The 22,183-nt window shown below is 37.6% G+C and overlaps 1 protein-coding gene across 1 annotated transcript in view; it reads right to left on the bottom strand.

Moving 5' to 3' along the window:
* ELP3 (elongator acetyltransferase complex subunit 3) overlaps window positions 1-22,183 on the bottom strand; it is a 170,224-nt gene that overhangs the window by 65,870 nt on the left and 82,171 nt on the right. Inside the window, exon 9 of the mRNA XM_064710079.1 lies at window positions 17,787-17,913. Coding sequence (XP_064566149.1) covers window positions 17,787-17,913 — 127 coding nt within the window. The remainder of the gene's footprint in view (window positions 1-17,786; window positions 17,914-22,183) is intronic.

The raw sequence follows: 22,183 nt of genomic DNA, 5'->3' as shown, positions 1-22,183 counted from the left end.
CAGTTATTAAAAGCTCCTGATAGAGGTGCAATATTTCAGTTTCATTATGGATTTCATCTCCTTGAGAAAAAGGCAGAGCCCTGAGGAAAAGCAAGGCCTCGTTTAATGCTGGAAATTTTGGAAAAACGTCACCCGCTTTGGGAAAGGAAAGGACACTCAGATAATTTCATCCTTATTTTCTTCCTCCTGTTCTTTCATCCAAATTTTCCCCTCAGATCATTTCACTCTTCATTTTCCTCCTATTCCTTCATGCTCATTCATTCCACCCTCATTTTCCCTCAGATTATTTCCCCCTCAGATTTCTCCCTCAGTTACCCCTCAGAACATTTAATCATAATTATTCCCTCAGATTATTTCACCCTCAGATTATTTCACCCTCATTTTCCCCTCAGATTATTTCCCCCTCAGATTATTTCACCCTCATTTTCCCCTCAGATCATTTCACCATAATTATTCCCTCAGATTATTTCACCATCATCTTCCCCCTGAGTTTATTTCACCTTCATTTTTCTCCTCTGATCATTTCACCCTCATTTTCCTCTCAGATTATTTCCCCCTCAGATTATTTCACTCTCATTTTCCCCTCAGATCATGTCACCATAATTATCCCCTCAGATTACCTCACCCTCATTTTCCCTTCAGATTATTTCATCCTGTTTTTTCTCCTCAAATAATTTTACTCCCATTTTCCCTCTAATTATTCCACTCTCATTTTCCCCCTCAGATCATTTCACCATAATTATCTCCTCAGATTACCACACTCTCATTTTCCCTTAACCCATATTCCGCCCTCATTTTCCTCTCAAATTATTTCACCATCATTTTTCTCCTCAAATAATTTCACTCTCATTTTCCCTCAGATCATTTCACCATAGTTATTCCCTCAGATTATTTCACCACCATCTCCTCCCTCAGTTTATTTCACCTTCATTTTTCCCCTCAGATTATTTCACCCTGTTTTATCTCCTCAAATAATTTTACTCTCATTTTTCCCCTCAGATTATTTCCCCCTCAGATTATTTCACTCTCATTTTCCTCTCAAGTAATTTCAACACCATTTTTCTCCTCAAATGATTCCACTCTCATTTCCTCCCTCAGATCATTTCACCATAATAATTCCCTCAGATTATTTCACCATCATTTTTCTCCTCACATTATTTCACCTTATTTTTTCCCCTCAGATTATTTTACCCTCATTTTTCTCCTCAGATTATTTTACTCTATTTCCCCCCCCTCATATTATTTCACCCTATATTTTCTCCTCATATTACTTTACTCTATTTTTTCCCCTCAGATTATTTTACCCTATTTTTCCCCTCAGATTATTTAATGCTATTTTCCCCCTCAGATTATTTTTATACTATTTTCCCCCTCAGATTATTTTACCCTATTTTTCTCCTCAGATTATTTTACTCTATTTTTCCCCTCAGATTATTTCACCTTCATTTTTTCCCCTCAGATTATTTTACCCTATTTCCCCCTCAGATTATTTAATGCTATTTTCCCCCTTAGATTATTTTACCCTATTTTTCCCCTCAGATTATTTTACTCTATTTTTCCCCTCACATTATTTTACCTTATTTTTTTAATTATTTACCCCCTCACATTATTTAATACTATTTTTTCCCCTCAGATTATTTTACCCTATTTTTCCCCTCACATTATTTCACCTTGTTTTTTCCCCTCACATTATTTCACCCTATTTTCCCCCTCACATTATTTCACCTTATTTTTTCCCCTCAGATTATTTTACCCTATATTTTCTCCTCATATTATTTTACTCCATTTTTCTCCCTCGGATTATTTCACCCTATTTTTTCTCCTCAGATTATTTTCCTCTATTTTTCTCCCTCACATTATTTCACCTTATTTTTTCCCCTCAGATTATTTTACCCTATATTTTCCCCTCAGGTTATTTTTTCTCCTCGGATTATTTCACCCTATTTTTTCCCCTCAGATTATTTTACCCTATTTTCCCCCTCACATTATTTCACCCTATTTTTTCCTCTCAGATTATTTAATGCTATTTTCCCCCTCAGATTATTTTACCCTATTTTCCCCTCACATTATTTAATACTATTTTTTCCCCTCAGATTATTTTACTCTATTTTTCCCCTCACATTATTTCACCTTATTTTTTCCCCTCAGATTATTTTACCCTATTTTTCCCCTCAGGTTATTTTTTCTCCCCGGATTATTTCACGCTATTTTTTCCCCTCAGACGATTTCATGTTATTTTTTGTTCCTCAGATCATTTCCCCCTCACGTTTCACACGAGCTCTCTGCATCACTCCCATCCCAGATGCATCAGGCCTGGCACTAAAATTAGCTCAATTCTGAGAAATCGCTTATTTTGCAATTCCTCCAGAAAAAAAAAAAAAAAAAAATATATATATATATATATATATAAATAAAAACCCCATCTTGACACATGACTAAGAGAAGGAATTTTCAGGCTGAACTCATTCACTGATTGTGTTTTATTTAAAGAACACGGGAGCAGCTCTGCAGATGGGATTAAAAAAAAAATCTCCTTAGCTCAATACTTGTCCCCATGAAATGGCCCTGCCTGTGGTTTCACCCTCATGATTTTATTTATTTTAAATTTGACTATTTATTTAAATATTTGTTTCTATTATATATTTTATTTTATTTTATTTTATTTTATTTTATTTTATTTTATTTTATTTTATTTTATTTTATGTGAGATTTTAGATGGACACACACAAAATTTCCTCAAGGAAAAAAAAAAAAGATTTTTTTCCATCTGATGGTTCCGGGCAGCATCCACCCTCCTGTGAAACTTCAAATTCCCAATTTTCTGCCTCTTTTCCCTGTTTTTCCTTTTTTTTCCCAGATTTATTTCACCTCTGAGGGGTCTGTCTGAGGTGGGCTCAGAGCCAGGAGGAAAAGCACCAATAAACCACACAGGAAAAGCACCAATAAACCACACCAAGCAAATCCCATAAAAATAAAATAAAGGCAGGCACAGCAATATTCTCCCAATTAATAAATCTGTTATTTATAATGTATAAATATATATTGAGGTATAAAATATATTATAAATAGCAGATATATAGATATTTTTGAGCTTTATTAGGAATTTTCACCCCGGAGCAGCCAAATCTGGGATTCTCCAATTTCCACCAAGTGAGGAATTAAGACCTCGGGAATTCTCCAGCCTCCTAAAACTTTATTTTGTTTATTTATTTTTTTTTAATTTAATTTTTTTTTTTACATTTTTTTTGCTCCAATCCAACATTCTGCTTGCCAAATGTGATTCATGAATGCTCCCAAGGATTTCCCCCCCAGAGCAGCCAAATCTGGGATTCTCCAATTTTGGTTTTTTTGGTTGTTTTTTTGTTTGTTTGGAGGTTTTTTGTTTCTTTTTTTAATTTTATTTTTTTACATTTTTTAATTATTATATTTTTTGCTCCAATGCCAACTGTGACTCACAGATCCTCCCAAGCATTTCCCCCCCACAGAGCAGCCAAATCTGGGATTCTCCAATTTTGGGTTTTTTGGTTGTTTTTTTTTTGTTTGTTTGGAGTTTTTTTGTTTCTTTTTTTAATTTTATTTTTTTACATTTTTAAATTATTATATTTTTTGCTCCAATGCCAACTGTGACTCACAGATCCTCCCAAGCATTTTGCCCCCAGGAGCAGTCAAATATGGGATTCTCCAATTTTGGTTTTTTGGTTGTTTTTTTCTTAGTTTGGGGGTTTTTTTTGTTTTTTGTTTTTGGGGTTTTTTGTGTGGTTTTTTTTTTATTTTATTTTTTTACATTTTTTAATTATTATATTTTTTGCTCCAATGCCAATTGTGACTCACAGATCCTCCCAAGCATTTCCCCCCCCAGGAGCAGCCAAACCTGTGATTCTCCAATTTTCGGTTTTTTGGTTGGTTTTTTCTTAGTTTGGGTTTTTTTATTTTTTGGGTTTTGTTTTTTTTGGGGTTTTTTTTTGTGTGTGTGTTTTTTTTTTATTTTATTTTTTTACATTTTTTAATTATTATATTTTTTGCTCCAATGCCAACTGTGACTCACAGATCCTCCCAAGCATTTCCCCCCCACAGAGCAGCCAAATCTGTGATTCTCCAATTTTGGGTTTTTTGTGTTTTTTTTTTTTTTTTTTTTTTTTTTTTTTTTTTTTTTTTTTTTTTGGGTTTTTTTGTGTGGTTTTTTTTTGTATTTTTTTTTTTACATTTTTTAAATTATTATATTTTTTGCTCCAATGCCAACTGTGATTCGCAGATCCTCCCAAGCATTTCCCCCCCACAGAGCAGCCAAATCTGTGATTCTCCAATTTTGGGTTGGTTTTTTTTTTTTTTGTTTTGTTTTTTTTTTTTTTTGTTTGGAGTTTTTTTGTTTCTTTTTTTAATTTGATTTTTTTTACATTTTTAAATTATTATATTTTTTGCTCCAATGCCAACTGTGACTCACAGATCCTCCCAAGCATTTCCCCCTCACAGAGCAACCAAATCTGCGATTCTCCAATTTTGGGTTTTTTGGGTGTTTATTTTTTGTTTGTTTGCAGGGGGGTTTTTTTGGGTTTGGTGGTTTTTTTTTGTTTTTTGTTTTTTGTTTTTTTATTAATTATTTTATTTTTTGCTCCAATGCCAACTGTGACTCACAGATCCTCCCAAGCATTTCCCCCCCCAGGAGCAGCCAAATCTGGGATTCTCCAATTTTGGGTTTTTTGGGTGTTTTTTTTTTTTTGTTTGGAGGTTTTTTTTTTTTTTTGTTTTTTGTTTTTTTTTTTGTTTGTTTGTTTGTTTGTTTTTTTGTTTTTGTTTTTTTTTTGTTTTTTTATTAATTATTATATTTTTTGCTCCAATGCCAACTGTGACTCACAGATCCTCCCAAGCATTTCCCCCTCCAGAGCAGCCAAATCTGTGATTCTCCAATTTTGGGTTTTTTGGTTGTTTTTTTGTTTGTTTGGAGGTTTTTTGGTTTTGTGTTTTGGTTTTTTTGTTTTTTTTTTTTTTTTTTTTTTTCCCATTTTTTAAAATTATTTTATATTTTTTGCTCCAATGCCAACTGTGACTCACAGATCCTCCCAAGCATTTTGCCCCCAGGAGCAGTCAAATATGGGATTCTCCAATTTTGGTTTTTTTTTTTTTTTTTGTTTGTTTGTTTGGAGTTTTTTTGTTTCTTTTTTTAATTTTTTTTTTTTACATTTTTTAAATTATTATATTTTTTGCTCCAATGCCAACTGTGACTCACAGATCCTCCCAAGCATTTCCCCCCCCAGAGCAGCCAAATCTGGGATTCTCCAATTTTGGGTTTTTTGGGTGTTTTTTTTTTGTTTGTTTGTGGGGGGTTTTTTTGGGTTTGTTTTTTTTTGGGTTTTTTTTTTGTTTTGTTTTGTTTTTTTATTAATTATTATATTTTTTGCTCCAATGCCAACTGTGATTCGCAGATCCTCCCCAGCATTTTTCCCCCAGAGCAGCCAAATCTGGGATTCTCCAATTTTGGGTTTTTTGGGTGGTTTTTTTTTGTTTGTTTGCAGGGGTTTTTTTTGGGGTTTGTTTTTTTTTTTTGTTTGTTTTTTGGAGGTTTTTTTTTGTTTTGTTTTTTTATTAATTATTATATTTTTTGCTCCAATGCCAACTGTGACTCACAGATCCTCCCAAGCATTTCCCCCCCCCAGGAGCAGCCAAATCCGTGATTCTCCAATTTTGGGTTTTCTGTTTATTTTTAATGAGCTGTCCGCTCTGCTCTCTCCGGTGCCAATTCCATTTTCTCCCCGCTGAGTCCCTGATTTTTCCTGCCCCTTTTGCTGATTATTTCCTGCACCCCCTGCCTGGTTGGGCCCTGCTGGGCTCTGCCTGGCTTTGGGAAGGTTTTGTTTATTTTTTTTTTTTTTGGAATGTTTGTGGTCATTGAGGATTTCTGGAGTTTTCCCAAGGTGTGGAATGGGGTGGGGGAGGAAGGAAAATCCTCTGAGGATACAAAAAGAATCAGAGGTGGAGAGGAAAGAGCAGAGAGGAAGTGGGACGTGGGATCAGAGAGAGAAAGGGAAATGAAATTTTGGAGTGCGGGCAGGGAAAAAGGAGATTTCTGTGAAAAATGGTGGGAATTGGAGAATCCCAGAATTATTTGGGTTGGAAGGGACCTTGAAGCTCATCCCATTCCCATGGGTAGGGACACTTTGCAATGTCCCAGATTGATCCAGCCTGGCCTGGGACACTTCCAGGGATGGAACCCACAGGGATGGAATCCACAGGGATGGAATCCACAACCTCTCAGTGCAAAAAATCCCAGAATTATTTGGAATTAAAGCTCATCCCATTCCCATGGGTAGGGAAACTTTCCAATATCCCAGACTGATCCAGCCTGGCCTGGGACACTTCCAGGGATGGAACCCCCAGGGATGGAACCCACAGGGATGGAATCCACAGGGATGGAACCCACAGGGATGGAATTTACAGGGATGGAATCCACAGGGATGGAATTTACAGGGATGGAATCCACAGGGATGGAATCCACAGGGATGGAACCCACAGGGATGGAACCCACAGGGATTGAAATCCACAGGGATGGAATCCACAGGGATGGAATCCATAGGGATGGAACCCACAGGGATGGATCCACAGGGATGGAATCCACAATTTCTCAGTGCAAAAAATCCCAGAATTATTTGGGATTAAAGCTCATCCCATTCCTATGGGCAGGGACACTTTCCACTATCCCATGTCCTACACTGGGACACTTCCAGGGATGGAACCCACAGGGATGGAATTTATAGGAATGAAAATAACAGGGATGGAATCCACAGGGATGGGATCCACAGGGATGGAATCCACAGGGATGGAATCCACAATTTCTCAGTGCAAAAAATCCCAGAATTATTTGGGTTGGAAGGGACCTTGAAGCTCATCCCATTCCCATGGGCAGGGAAACTTTCCAAAATCCCAGATTGATCCAGCCTGGCCTGGGACACTTCCAGGGATGGAACCCACAGGGATTGAAATCCACAGGGATGGAATCCACAGGGATGGAATCCACAGGGATGGAACCCACAGGGATGGAATCCACAGGGATGGAATCCACAATTTCTCAGTGCAAAAAATCCCAGAATTATTTGGGATTAAAGCTCATCCCATTCCCATGGGCAGGGACACTTTCCACTATCCCATGTCCTACACTGGGACACTTCCAGGGATGGAACCCACAGGGATGGAATTTATAGGAATGAAAATAACAGGGATGGAATTTACAGGGATGGAATCCACAGGGATGGAATCCACAATTTCTCAGTGCAAAAAATCCCAGAATTATTTGGGTTGGAAGGGACCTTGAAGCTCATCCCGTTCCCATGGGTAGGGACACTTTCCAATATCCCAGATTGATCCAGCCTGGCCTGGGACACTTCCAGGGATGGGACCCACAGGGATGGAATTTTAGGAATGAAAATAACAGGGATGGAATCCACAGGGATGGAACCCACAGGGATGGAATTTACAGGGATGGAATCCACAGGGATGGAATCCACAGGGATGGAATTTACAGGGATGGAATCCACAACCTCTCAGTGCAAAAAATCCCAGAATTATTTGGGATTAAAGCTCATCCCATTCCTATGGGCTATCCCAGCTTGCTCCAAACCCTGTCCAACTTGGCCTGGGACACATCCAGGGATGGAACCCACAGGGATGGAATTTATAGGAATGAAAATAACAGGGATAGAATCCACAGGGATGGAACCCACAATTTCTCAGTGCAAAAAATCCCAGAATTATTTGGGTTGGAAGGGACCTTGAAGCTCATCCCATTCCCATGGGCAGGGAAACTTTGCAAAATCCCAGATTTGTCCAGCCTGGCCTGGGACACTTCCAGGGATGGGACCTACAGGGATGGAATCCACAGGGATGGAACCCACAGGGACGGAATCCACGACCTCTCAGTGCAAAAAGTTCCAGAATTATTTGGGATTAAAGCTCATCCCATTCCCATAGGCAGGGACACTTTCCACTATCCCATGTCCTACACTGGGACACTTCCAGGGATGGAACCCACAGGGAAGGAATTTATAGGAATGAAAATAACAGGGATAGAATCCACAGGGATGGGATCCACAGGGATGGAATCCATAGGGAAGGAATCCACAATTTCTCAGTGCAAAAAATCCCAGGATTATTTGGGTTGGAAGGGACCTTGAAGCTCATCCCATTCCCATGGGCAGGGACACTTTCCAATATCCCAGATTGATCCAGCCTGGCCTGGGACACTTCCAGGGATGGAACCCACAGGGATGGAACCCACAGGGATGGAATCCACAGGGATGGAATTTATAGGAATGAAAATAACAGGGACGGAATCCACAGGGATGGAATCCACAGGGATGGAATCCACAGGGATTGAAATCCACAGGATTGAAATCCACAGGGATGGAACCCACAGGAATGGAATCCACGACCTCTCAGTCCAAAAAATCCCAGAATTATTTGGGATTAAAGCTCATCCCGTTCCCATGGGTAGGGACAATTTCCAATATTCCAGATTGATCCAGCCTGGCCTGGGACACTTCCAGGGATGGGACCCACAGGGATTCAAATCCACAGGGATGGAATTTACAGGGATGGAATCCACAACCTCTCAGTCCAAAAAATTCCAGAATTATTTGGGATTAAAGCTCATCCCATTCCTACGGGCTATCCCAGCTTGCTCCAAACCCTGTCCAACTTGGCCTGGGACACTTCCAGGGATGGAACCCACAGGGATGGAATTTACAGGGATGGAATCCATGGGGATGGAACCCACAGGGATGGAATCCACAGGAATTAAATCCACAGGGACAGAATCCATACGGATGGAATTTACAGGGATGGAATCCATAGGGATGGAAATAACAGGGATGGAATCCACAGGGATGGAATCCACAGGGACGGAATTTACAGGGATGGAACCCATAGGGATGGAACCCACAGGGTTGGAATTTACAGGGATGGAACCCACAGGGATGGAACCCCCAGGGTTGGAATTTACAGGGATGGAACCCCCAGGGATGGAATCCACGACCTCTCCGTGCAGAAACAATTAAAAATTAAACACGGACAGCGCATCCACGGTTCCCTACGGCAATGATGTGAATCACTGTGAGCACAGCCAGCGGCTGCTGCTGCTGCTGCTGCTGCCACCCAGAGCCCGGGGAGGGACACGGGACAGACAGAGGGACACTAGGACAGACACAGGGACAGACAGAGGGACACGGGGACAGACAGAGGGACAAGGGACAGACAGAGGGACAGAGGGACACAGGAACAGGCAGAGGGACACAAGGACAGGCACAGGGACACAGGGACAGGCAGAGGGACAGACAGAGGGGATGCAGGGACAGACAGAGGGACACTGGGACAGACAGAGGGGATGCAGGGACAGACAGAAGCACTGGGATAGACAGAGGGACACAGGGACAGACAGAGGGACAGACACAGGGACAGACAGAGGGGATGCAGGGACAGACAGAAGGACACAGGGACAGACAGAGGGACACTGGGACAGACAGAGGGACACAGGGACAGACAGAGGGACACTGGGATAGACAGAGGGACACTGGGATAGACAGAGGGCATGCAGGGACAGACAGAGGGACACAGGGACAGACAGAGGGACACAGGGACAGACAGAGGGACACTGCGACAGACAGAGGGACAGACAGAGGGACAGACAGAGGGACACAGGGACAGACAGAGGGACAGAGGGACACAGGGACAGACAGAGGGACACAGGGACAGACAGAGGGACACTGGGACAGACAGAGGGACAGACACAGGGACAGAGAGAGGGACAGACAGAGGGACACAGGGACAGACACAGGGACAGACAGAGGGACACAGGGACAGACAGAGGGACAGAGAGAGGGACAGACAGAAGGACACAGGGACAGACAGAGGGACAGACAGAGGGACAGACAGAGGGACACAGGGACAGACAGAAGGACACAGGGACAGACAGAGGGACACAGGGACAGACACAGGGACAGAAGGACACAGGGACAGACAGAGGGACAGACAGAAGGACACAGGGACAGACACAGGGACAGACACAGGGACAGACAGACGGACTGACAGAGGGGACAGACAGAGGGATAGACAGAGGGACAGAGAGAGGGACAGACAGAGGGAAACAGGGACAGACACAGGGACAGACAGAGGGACAGACAGAGGGACACAGGGACAGACAGAGGGACAGACAGAGGGACACAGGGACAGACAGAGGGACAGACAGAGGGACAGACGGACACAGGGACAGACAGAGGGACACTGGGACAGACAGAGGGACACAGGGACAGACAGAGGGACAGACAGAGGGGATGCAGGGACAGACAGAAGGACACAGGGACAGACAGAGGGACACAGGGACAGACAGAGGGACAGACAGAGGGACAGACACAGGGACAGACAGAGGGACAGACACAGGGACAGACAGAGGGACACAGGGACAGACAGAGGGACAGACAGAGGGACACAGGGACAGACAGAGGGACACAGGGACAGACAGACGGCCGCTGTCCCTCCCAGAGCCGTCCCTGCCCGCGCTCAGGACGCTCCCGGCGCTGTCCCAGCACCCTCAGCAGATTCCCTTCCCTGGAGAATCCCTGGATTTATCATTGTTATCATTTTTATCTTTTTTTTTGTCATCATTGTTATCATTTCCAGCAGATCCCCCTCCCCGGAGAATCCCTGGATTTATCATTGTTATCATTTTTATTGTCATCATTGTTATCATTTCCAGCAGATCCCCCTCCCCGGAGAATCCCTGGATTTATTCATCATTTTCATTGTCATTTTTATCGATTTATTTCCACTGAGGGCGCTCAGGATTCCCAAAGTCAGGCGGGTTCCTTTTGCTGAGCTGGAGCGGGGGAGGGCTCACAAAAATGAAATTATTTTGCCCAAATTTCATTAGAATTCCCTCAAAATTGAGGATTTATAAACATCCCTGGAAAGCCACGGGTTTGCTGTCCCAAAATTACAAAGAATTGGAGATTTGGGGGGGATTTGGGCTGGAATTCCCAGAGAATCCCTGGCAGTGTCCCAGGAAAGGTTGGAGCAATCTGGGATTGGAATGGGATTGAAGGTCCCTGGATCCCATCCCAAATAATTCCGGGATTCTGGGATCCAGGACACTCAGGATCCATCCTGAGGGGTTTTTATGGGATTTGGGATGGAAAAGGGAAGGGAGAAACTTCCTGGAGTCCCCAATTCCCAGGGAATTCCCAAAATTCCTTCCCAGAATCTGCTCTTCCCAGAGAGGAGTCAAGGGTTGGAATGGGATGGGATTGAAGGTCCCTGGATCCCATCTCAAGAATTCCGGGATTCTGGGATCCAGGATCCATCCTGAGGGGTTTTTATGGGATTTGGGGATGGAAAAGGGAAGGGAGATCCCAAATTCCCAGGGAATTCCCAAAATTCCTTCCCAGAGAGGAGCTGGGATGGGGATGGATCCAATGCCAGGCTGGGAATGGAGGGAATTCCCTGGGAAAGGGGAAATGGGATTGGGGAAGGAATTCCTGGGATATCCCAAAAAAACCCCAAATCCCAACCCAAACAAATCCCCAAATCCCAAAAAAATTCCCCAAAAAAACCCCTCAGATTTGGGCTGGAATTCCCAGAGAATCCCCGGGAGTGTCCCAGGAAAGGCTGGAAAATCCCGGAATTGTGGGGTGGGAATGGGATGGGATTGAAAATCCACGGATCCCATCCCAAACCATTCCGGGATTCTGGGATCCAGGATCCATCCTGAGGGGTTTTTATGGGATTTGGGATGGAAAAGGGAAGGGAGAAACTTCCTGGAGTCCCCAATTCCCAGGGAATTCCCAAAATTCCTTCCTGGATCCCAAAATTCTCCTCCAATGGGATTGAAGGTCCACGGATCCCATCCCAAACCATTCCGGGATTCTGGGATCCAGGACACTCAGGATCCATCCTGAGGGGTTTTTATGGGATTTGGGGATGGAAAAGGGAAGGGAGATCCCAAATTCCCAGGGAATTCCCAAAATTCCTTCCTGGACCCCAAAATTCTCCTCCAATGGGATTGAAGGCCCCTGGATCCCATCCCAAACCATTCCGGATTCCGGGATTTCAAGGAGACTCCTCCGCTTTGTGCCCCCTCATTCATTGGATGCAGCAGAAATGTTTCAATTTTAATATTTAATTTTTTAAAATTTAAATGTTTCAATTTGAATATTTAAATTTTTAAAATTTAAATATTTCCATTTAATATTTAAATTTTCAAAATTTAAATGTTTACATTTGAAATATTCACCAGGCTGGACTAACATTGACACAGACACAGAAAAAAAAAATTTGAATTTTTTGAGTTTTTTCGAATTTTATCCACTCAAAACAAGGATATAAAATTTCGAGGCAGGAATGAAGGAATTTTAGGAATTTATTTGGATATTTCTGTTGTTTTCTGAATATTTTATTTTATTTTATTTTATATGCATTTCTGTTGTGTTCTGATTTTTATTTTATTTTATTTTATTTTATTTTATTCTATTTTATTTTATTCTATTTTATTTTATTTTATTTTATTTTATTCTATTTTATTCTATTCTAATTATTATTATTATATTATATATATACATTTCTGTTATGTTCTGATTATTATATTATATTATATTATATTATATTATATTATATTATATTATATTTGCATTTCTGTTATGTTCTGATTTTTATTTTATTTTATTTTATTTTATTGTATTTTATTTTATTTTATTTTATTATATTCTATTCTACTTTATTTTATTCTTTTTATGTTATTTTATTTTATTCTATTATATTTTATTTTATTCTATTATATTAATTATTATTATATTATATATATACATTTCTGTTATGTTCTAATTATTATATTATATTATATTATATTATATTATATTATATTTGTATTTCTGTTATGTTCTGATTTTATTTTATTTTATTTTATTTTATTCTATTCTATTCTATTCTATTCTATTCTATTCTATTCTATTTTATTCTACTTTATTTTATTCTATTTTATTTCATTCTATTTTATTTTATTCTATTTTTTCCAATTTTGTTATTTTATTTTATTTTATTATATTCTATTTTATTCTATTCTATTTTATTCTATTCTATTAATTATTATTATATTATATATATACATTTCTGTTATGTTCTGATTATTATATTATATTATATTATATTATATTATATTATATTATATTATATTATATTATATTATATTTATTATTATATTATATAATTGTTATATTAATTATTATGTTTATTATATTATATAATACATATACATTTCTGTTATAATCTGATTTTTATGTTATTTTATTTTATTCTATTCTATTCTATTCTATTCTATTCTATTCTATTCTACTTTATTTTATTCTATTTTATGATATTTTATTTTATTCTATTTTATTATATTATATTTTATTTTATTCTAGTCTATTTTATTTTCTTTTATTCTATTCTATTAATAATTATTATATTATATATATACATTTCTGTTATGTTCTCCTTATATTTCTGATATTCCCCAGAGCTTTGGGAAACAAATCAATCCATTTGGTTTGGTATTTTATTTTCTGTATTACTTAAAAAAATGAATTAAATTGAATAAATAAAGCATTTCAATGAGGGTGAGAAATGGGTAATTTTTCCTTTTTTCCTCCTGTTTGTTTTCTATCCCCACTTTTATTTTAATGTGAATTTTGTGCTCAGCTGCATTTCCCAGGTTGGATTTTCCAGAGTTGCTTTTTCTGTTTTTTGCCTGGATTTTGGATCAATAAATTTCATTTCTGGGAGATTTTTCAGCCCCCAAGCTCCCCCTGGGATTCCTCCCCCAATCTCTGCATTATTTCAAAAATAAAATATAATAAAAATATAATATAATATAAAAATATAAAAATATATTATATTATAAAAATATAAAAATATAATATAAAATAAAAATATAATATAAAAATATAATATAATATAAAATTATAAAAATATAAAAATATAAAATAAAATAAAAATATAATATAAAAAATATAATATAATATAAATTATAATATAATACAAAATTATAAAAATATAAAAATATAATATAAAATAAAAATATAATATAAAAATATAATATAAAATTATAAAAATATAAAAATATAATATAAAATAAAATTATAAAAATATAAAAATATAACATAGAATAAAAATATAATATAAAATAAATTATAATATAATACAAAATTATAAAAATATAAAAATATAATATAAAATAAAAATATAATATAAAAATATAATATAATAAAAAAATAAAAACCACCCAATTTTGAGTCAGATAAAAAAAAAATAAACCACAAAACCTGAAAATAAACCCAAGTTTTTAAATCCTTGCTCTTTGTTCCTCCCAATGGAAAATCATTCCATTTTCCCCAGCAATAATTTGATTTTTCCTTCTACCAAAACACTTTATAACACACACGCTGATTTTGCAATTAATTCCTAATTAATTTCTAATTATTTTGTAATTATTTTGTGATTAATCCCCTTGCAGAGGGGATTTTTTCCAGCTTGGAATTGAGTTTTATTTGAAATCCAAGAGGGAAAATCACCTTGGAAAAAATGAAAAAAATGAGAAATTTTTCCCCACAGGGACCCCGGTGAGTCAGAACTGCGTGAGTCAAAAAATTCATTTTCTGCATCAAGGAATTCAACAAATCTTGGGGTTTTTTGGGTTTTTTCCATCTTATTTTATATAAAAAAATTAATTTTAAATGGTTTGCCCTTTAGGAAGAAATGTGGTAATGGGAGTTTTCCATGGGGGGAAAAAAGGAGAAATGAGGTTTTTTAAAATAAAATGGGGAAAAATTGAGAATTGAGGTTTATAAAATAAAATGGGGAAAAAAGGGAGAATATAAAATAAAATGGGGAAAAATTGAGAATTGAGGTTTATAAAATAAAATGGGGAAAAAGAGGTTTTTAAAATAAAATGGGGGGAAAAAAGGGAGATTGGGATTTTATAATATAAAATGGTAAAAATTGAGAATTGGAAAGAAGGGAGAATTTGAGTTTATAAAATAAAATAAAATGGGTAAAAATTGAGATTTGGATTTATAAAATAAAATGGGTAAAAATTGAGAATTGGGGAAAAAAGGGAGAGTTGAGGTTTTTAAAATAAAATGGGGGAAAATAGGTTTTTAAATAAAATGGTAAAAAGGAAGAATTGAGTTTTTAAAATAAATGATTAAAAATGGAGAATTGGAAAAAGGTAAATTGAGGCTTTTAAAATAAAATTAAATGGGAAAAAAGTTGTTAATTTGGATTTATAAAATGAATATGGAAAAAGGAGAATTGAGGTTTATAAATAAAATGGAAAAAAAAGGAGAATTGAGGTTTTTAAAATAAAATGGGGAAACAGGAGAATTGAGGTTTATGAAAAAAATGGGGAAACAGGGGAATTGAGGTTTATGAATAAAATGGGGAAAAAAGGAGAATTGAGGTTATGAATTAAATGGTAAAATTTGATGAATTGAGGTTTATAAAATAAAATGGGTAAAATTTGAGAATTGAGATTTATAAACATTATATTAAAAAGGGAGAATTGAGGTAAAATAAAATGGAAAAAAAGGAGAATTGAGGTTTTTTAAAATGGGAAAAAAGAAGAATTGAGTTTTCAAATAAAATAAAATGGTAAAAAATGAGAAATTGGTTTATAAATAAATATGGAAAAAGGGAGAATTGGAAAAAAGAGAATCGAGTTTTATAAAATAAAATGGGAGAAAAAGAGATTTTTTAAAATAAAATTGGGAAAAAATGAGAATTGAGTTTATAAAATAAAATGGAAAAAATGAGAATATAGTTTATAAAATAAAATGGGTAAAAATGAGAATGAGATTTATAAAATAAAAATGGAAAAAAACGGAGAATTGAGTTTTTAAAATAAAATAAAATGGAAAAAAAGGAGAATTGAGTTTATAAATAAACTGGGTAAAAATTGAGAATTGAAGGTTTATAAATAAAATGGGAAAAAAGGGTGAATATAAACATAAAATGGGGTAAAACTTGAGAATTGAGTTTATAAAATAAAATGGACAAAAGGAGAATTGGTGTAAAAGGGAGAATTGAGTGTTTTAAAATAAATGTAAAAATTGAGAATTGATGTTTTTCTATAAATGGGTTAAAATGAGAATTGAGGTTTTTAAATAAAATGGGGAAAAATTGAGAAATGAGGTTTTTAAATAAAATGGGTAACTTGGATATTGAGGTAAAATAAAATGGGGAAAAAAGGGAGAATTGAGGTTTATAAAATAAAATAAAATGGGTAAAAATGGAGAATTGAGGTTTATAAAATAAAATGGGGAAAAATGGAGAATTGGGGAAAGAAGGGAGAATTGAGGTTTATAAAATAAAATGGGGAAAAAAGAGATTTTTAAAATAAAATGGGGAAAAATGGAGAATTGAGGTTTATAAAATAAAATGGGGAAAAAGGGAGAATTGGGGAAAAAAGGGAGAATTGAGGTTAAATAAAATGGGGAAATGGAGAATTGGGATTTTTAAAATAAAATGGGGGAAAAAGGAGAATTGAGGTTTATAAAATAAAATGGGGAAAAAGGGAGAATTGGGGAAAAAAGGGAGAATTGAGGTAAAATAAAATGGGGGAAATGGAGAATTGGGATTTATAAAATAAAATGGGGGAAAAGGGAGAATTGGGGAAAAAAGGGAGAATTGAGGTTTTTAAAATAAAATGGGGGAAAAATGAGAATTGAGGTTTATAAAATAAAATGGAGGAAAATGAGGTTTTTTAAAATAAAATGGGGAAAAATTGAGAATTGAGGTTTTTAAAATAAAATGGGGAAAAAGGGAGAATTGAGGTATAAATGGGTAAAATATGAAAATTGAGGTAAAATGAATGGGTAAATTGAGAATTGAGGTTTATATTAAAGGGAAAGGGAGAATTGAGGTTTTTAAAATAAAATGGGGAAAAAGGGAGAATTGAGGTTTATAAAATAAAATGGGAAAAAAAAGAGAATTGAGATTTATAAAATAAAATGAAGAAAAAAGGGAGAATTGAGGTTTTTTAAAATGGGGAAAAATTGAGAATTGAGATTTAATATAAAATGGGGAAAATGAGAATTGAGGTTTTAAAAAAAATTGGGAAAAAAGGGAGAATTGAGGTAAAATAAAATGGGTAAAAATTGAGAAATTGAGGTAAAATGAAATGGGGAAAAATTGAGAATTGAGGTTTTTATAATAAAATGGGGGAAAAATTGAGAATTGAGATTTATAAAATGAAATGGAAAAAGGGAGAACTGAGGTTTATAAAATAAATGGAAAAAAGGGAGAATTGAGGTTTTTAAAATGGGGAAAAAAGGGAGAATTGAGGTAAAATAAAATGGGGAAAAAGGAGAATTGAGGTTTTAAAATAAAATGGGTAAAAAAGGGAGAATTGAGGTTTATAAAATAAAATGGGAAAAAGGGAGAATTGAGGTTTATAAAATAAAATGGGGAAAAAAGGGAGAATATAAAATAAAATGGGTAAAAATTGAGAATTGAGGTTTAAAATAAATGGGAAAAATGGAGAATTGGGAAAAAAGGGAGAATTGAGGTTTTTAAAATAAAATGGGTAAAAATTGAGAATTGAGGTAAAATAAAATGGGTAAAAATTGAGAATTGAGGTAAAATAAAATGGGTAAAAATTGAGAATTGAGGTTTATAAAATAAAATGGGTAAAAAATGAGAATATAGGTTTATAAAATGAAACGGAAGAAGTGAGAATTGCAGATTTTACATGAAATAAATATAAATAAACTCACGGAGAACTGCTCGAGGTCCCTCTCCAGCCCCACGTTGGGCAGGTCGGGCATCATGTGCGCCACCACCTTGAACCCCGCGGCCTTGGCCAGCTCGAAACACTCACAGACTGCACGGACAGTGTGACCCCTGCGGACGGACAGACGGACACCGTCAGGGAAATAAAGGGGGGATAAGGGGAAATAAAGGGGAAAAGGGGGGGAAAAAGGGGAAAAAAAGGGGGGGAAAAAGGGAAAAATAAAGGGGAAAAAAAGGGAAATAAAAGGGGGGAAAAAGGGGGAAAAAAGGAAAAAAAGGGGGGGAAAGGAGGAAAAAGGACGGACAGACGGACAGACAGAGTCAGGGAAATGGGGGAAAAGGGGGAAAAGAAAGGAAAAATAAAGGGAAAAAAGGGGGAAAAAGGGGGGAAAAGAGGGGGAAAAGAAAGGAAAAATAAAGGGAAAAAAAGGGGGAAAAAAGGGACGGACAGACGGACAGACACAGTCAGGGAAATGGGGGAAATAAAGGAAAAAAAGGGGGAAAAAAAGGGGAAATAAAAGGGGAAAAAGAATGGAAAAAGAAGGGAAAATAAAGGGAAAATAAAGAGAAAAAAAGGGGAAAAAAGGAAAAAAAAAGGACGGAGAAAAAGGAAGGAAAAAAGGAAGGAAAAAAGGAAGGAAAAAAGGAAGAAAAGGGGAAAAAAAGGAAAGGAAAAAAGGGGAAAAAATGGGGGAAAAAGGAAGGAAAAAAAAGGGAAAAAAAAGGGGAAAAAAGGGAGAAATAAAAGGGGAAAAAGAAGGGAAAAAAAAGGGAAAATAAAGGGAAAATAAAGAGAAAAAAAAGGGAAAAAAAGAAAAAAGGGAAAAAGGGAAAAAAGGGGAAAACAAAAGGGGGGAAAAAGGGGAAAAAAAAGGGGTGGGGAAAAATAAAGGAAAACAAAAGGGGGAGGAAAGGGAGGGGAAAAAAGGGAAAAAAAAGAAAAAAAGGAAGGAAAAAAGGGAAAGAAAGGGGAAAAAAAGGGAAAGAAAGGGAAAAGGGGGAAAAAGGGGAAAGAAAGGGGAAAAAAAGGGGGAAAAAGGGGGAAAAAAGGAAAAAAAAGGGGAAAAAAGGAAAAAAAAAGGAAAAAAGGGAAAAAAAGAAAAAAAGGGAAAAAAAGGAAAAAAAAGGGAAAAAAAAGGGGAAAAAAGGGGAAAAAAGGGGGAAAAAAGGGAAAAAAGGAAAAAAAAGGAAAAAAAAAGAAAAGTAATTTTTGTGTTCAGATGGGATCACCACCCTGGGGGGGTGGTTTGGGGTGGGGATGGGGTGAAAATGAGATTTTTGGGGTTTGGTGGGGTTGGAATTGGGAATTCTGTGGGAAGGGGATGAGCTGGGATTTGCAGATCCAGGAAAAGATGTTGGAATCCAGCTTGGAAATCCAGGTGGGAAAAAATGGGAATAAAAAGGCGAGAAAGGATGGGAACGAGGGAAAGCAGAGAAATCACCCCAAAAATCCCTCCTGGAGAAACACGAAATTCCCAAAAATTCAGGATTCCAGAGGGTTCCATGCTCTGCCACAGGGACAGAACCCAAATTCCCATTCCCAATTCCAATTCCCAATTCCAACTCCATTTCCCAATTCCAATTCCAATTCCCAATTTGGAAATGGAATTTCCAATTCCTCCCCAATCCTCCCTATTGGAATTCCAATTCCAATTCCATTTCCAATTCCAATTCCCAATTCCAATTCCCAATTCCAATTCCCAATTCCAATTCCTCCCTATTGGAATTCCAATTTCCATTTCCATTTCCCAATTCCAATTCTGATTTCCATTTCCCAATTCCAATTCTTCCCTATTGGAATTCCAATTCCAATTCCAATTCCAATTCCAATTCCCAATTCCAATTCCAATTTCTCCAACTGGAATTCCAATTCCAATTCCCAATTTGGAAATGGAATTTCCATTTCCATTTCCATTTCCAATTCCATTTCCAATTCCTATTTCCATTTCCAATTCCAATTCCTCCCTATTGGAATTCCAATTCCATTTCCATTTCCCAATTCCAATTCTGATTTCCATTTCCCAATTCCAATTCTTCCCTATTGGAATTCCAATTCCAATTCCAATTTCAATTCCTCCAATTCCAATTCCAATTCCTCCAATTCCTCACAACTCCTGGAATTCCAATTCCTCTCTATTGGAATTCCAACACCAATTCCAATCCCATCCCAATTCTCCATTCCATTCCCAATTCCATTCCCAATTCCAATTCCCAATCCCAATTCCATTTCCAATTCCCATTTCCAATTCCTCCCTATTGGAATTCCAATTTCCATTTCCATTTCCATTTCCCAATTCCAATTCCTCCCTATTGGAATTCCAATTCCAATTCCAATTCCAATTCCTCCAATTCCAATTCCTCCAATTCCTCACAACTCCTGGAATTCCAATTCCTCTCTATTGGAATTCCAACACCAATTCCAATCCCATCCCAATTCTCCATTCCATTCCCAATTCCATTTCCAATTCCATTTCCAATTCCAATTCCCAATCCCAATTCCATTCCCAATTCCAATTCCCATTCCCAATTCCATTTCCAATTCCTCCCTATTGGAATTCCAATTCCATTTCCAATTCTATTTCCAATTCCCAATTCCAATTCCTCCCCACTGGAATTCCATGTCCATTTCCAATTCCAATTCCATTTCCAAATTCCAATTCTCAATTCCAAATTCCATTTCCATTCCCAATTCCAATTCTCAATTAAAAATTCCAACTCCATTTCCAATTCTCAATTCTGAATTCCATTTCCAATTTCAATTCTCAATTGCAAATTCCATTTCCAATTTTCAATTCCAAATTCCATTTTCATTCCCAATTCCAATTTCAATTCCTCCCTACTGGAATTCCAATTTCAATTCCCAATTCCAAATTTCATTTTCAATTCCAATTCTCAATTCCAAATTCCAATTCCTCCCTACTGGAATTCCAATTTCATTTCCATTTCCAATTCTCAATTCCAAATTCCAATTCCCAATCCCAATTCCATTCCCAATTCCTCCCTACTGGAACTCCAATTTTAATTCTCAATTCCAAATTCCATTTCCATTCCCAATTCCAACTGCAATTCCATTTCAAATTCCTCACTACTGGAATTCCAATTTCAATTCCCAATTCCAAATTCCATTTCCAATTCCAATTCCAATTCCAAATTCCATTTCCAATTCTCAATTCCAAATTCCAAATTCCATTTCCAATTCCAATTCCAATTCTCAATTCCAAATTCCATTTCAATTCCATTTCCAATTCCAATTTCCAATTCCAACTCCAATCCCATTTCCATTTCCTCCCAACCCCTCCCTATTGGAATTCTAACTCCATTTTCATTTCTAATTCCAATTTCAATCCCAATCCCATTCCCATTCCCAGGAATCCCTGCCGGTGATTGTTTATTTTCCCCATCCCAAACCCCTCTGGATAAAATCCCAATCCCTTTCACCACCATTAATTCCATTTATTTTTATTTTCCGACCCTCTCTCCCTCGCTCTCAGCCACAGGATCCACCTTTAAACCCACTCTCATTTATAATTTTATTTTTATCCAGGGCAGGAAGGTGTCCCTGCCAATGTGTCCCTCACCTGTTGGTGTCCCTGCCCTGTCAATGGTGTCCCCATGAAGGTGTCCCTGACATGGATTGGTGTCCCTGACATGGACTGGTGTCCCTGGGTTGGTGTCCCTGCCCTGTCAATGGTGTCCCCATGAAGGTGTCCCTGCCTTGTTGGTGTCCCTGCCATGGATTGGTGTCCCTCACCTGTTGGTGTCCCTGGGATGGTGTCCCATGCCAGCTGGGATGGTGTCCTTGCCCCAGGATGGTGTCCCTGCCCTGGATTGGTGTCCCTGCCCTGGATAGATGTCCCTCACCTGTTGGTGTCCCTGACATGGACTGGTGTCCCCAGGAAGGTGTCCCTGCCCTGGGATGGTGTCCCTGACATGGATTGGTGTCCCTGTCAATGTGTCCCTCACCTGTTGGTGTCCCCATGAAGGGGTCCCTGCCCTGTCAATGTCCCCTCACCTGTTGGTGTCCCTGCCCTGTCAATGGTGTCCCTGTCAATGTCCCCTCACCTGTTGGTGTCCCTGCCCTGTCAATGTCCCCTCACCTGTTGGTGTCCCTGGCCACGTCCTCGCAGACGCTCTGCACGCCGATCTCCAGCCGCGTGCAGCCGTAGCCCAGCTGGGACGGTGTCCCTGCCCTGTCCATGGTGTCCCCATGAAGGTGTCCCTGCCCTGGACTGGTGTCCCCTCACCTGTTGGTGTCCCGGGCCACATCCTTGTAGACGCTCTGCACGCCGATCTCGAGGCGCGTGCAGCCGTAGCCCAGCTGGGACGGTGTCCCTGCCCTGTCAATGGTGTCCCTCACCTGTTGGTGTCCCTGTCAGTGTCC

Source organism: Zonotrichia leucophrys, chromosome 3 (genome assembly GCF_028769735.1).
Source record: "Zonotrichia leucophrys gambelii isolate GWCS_2022_RI chromosome 3, RI_Zleu_2.0, whole genome shotgun sequence".
In the NCBI taxonomy this organism is placed as follows: domain Eukaryota; kingdom Metazoa; phylum Chordata; class Aves; order Passeriformes; family Passerellidae; genus Zonotrichia; species Zonotrichia leucophrys.
This window is presented reverse-complemented; position numbering and strand designations above follow the sequence as displayed.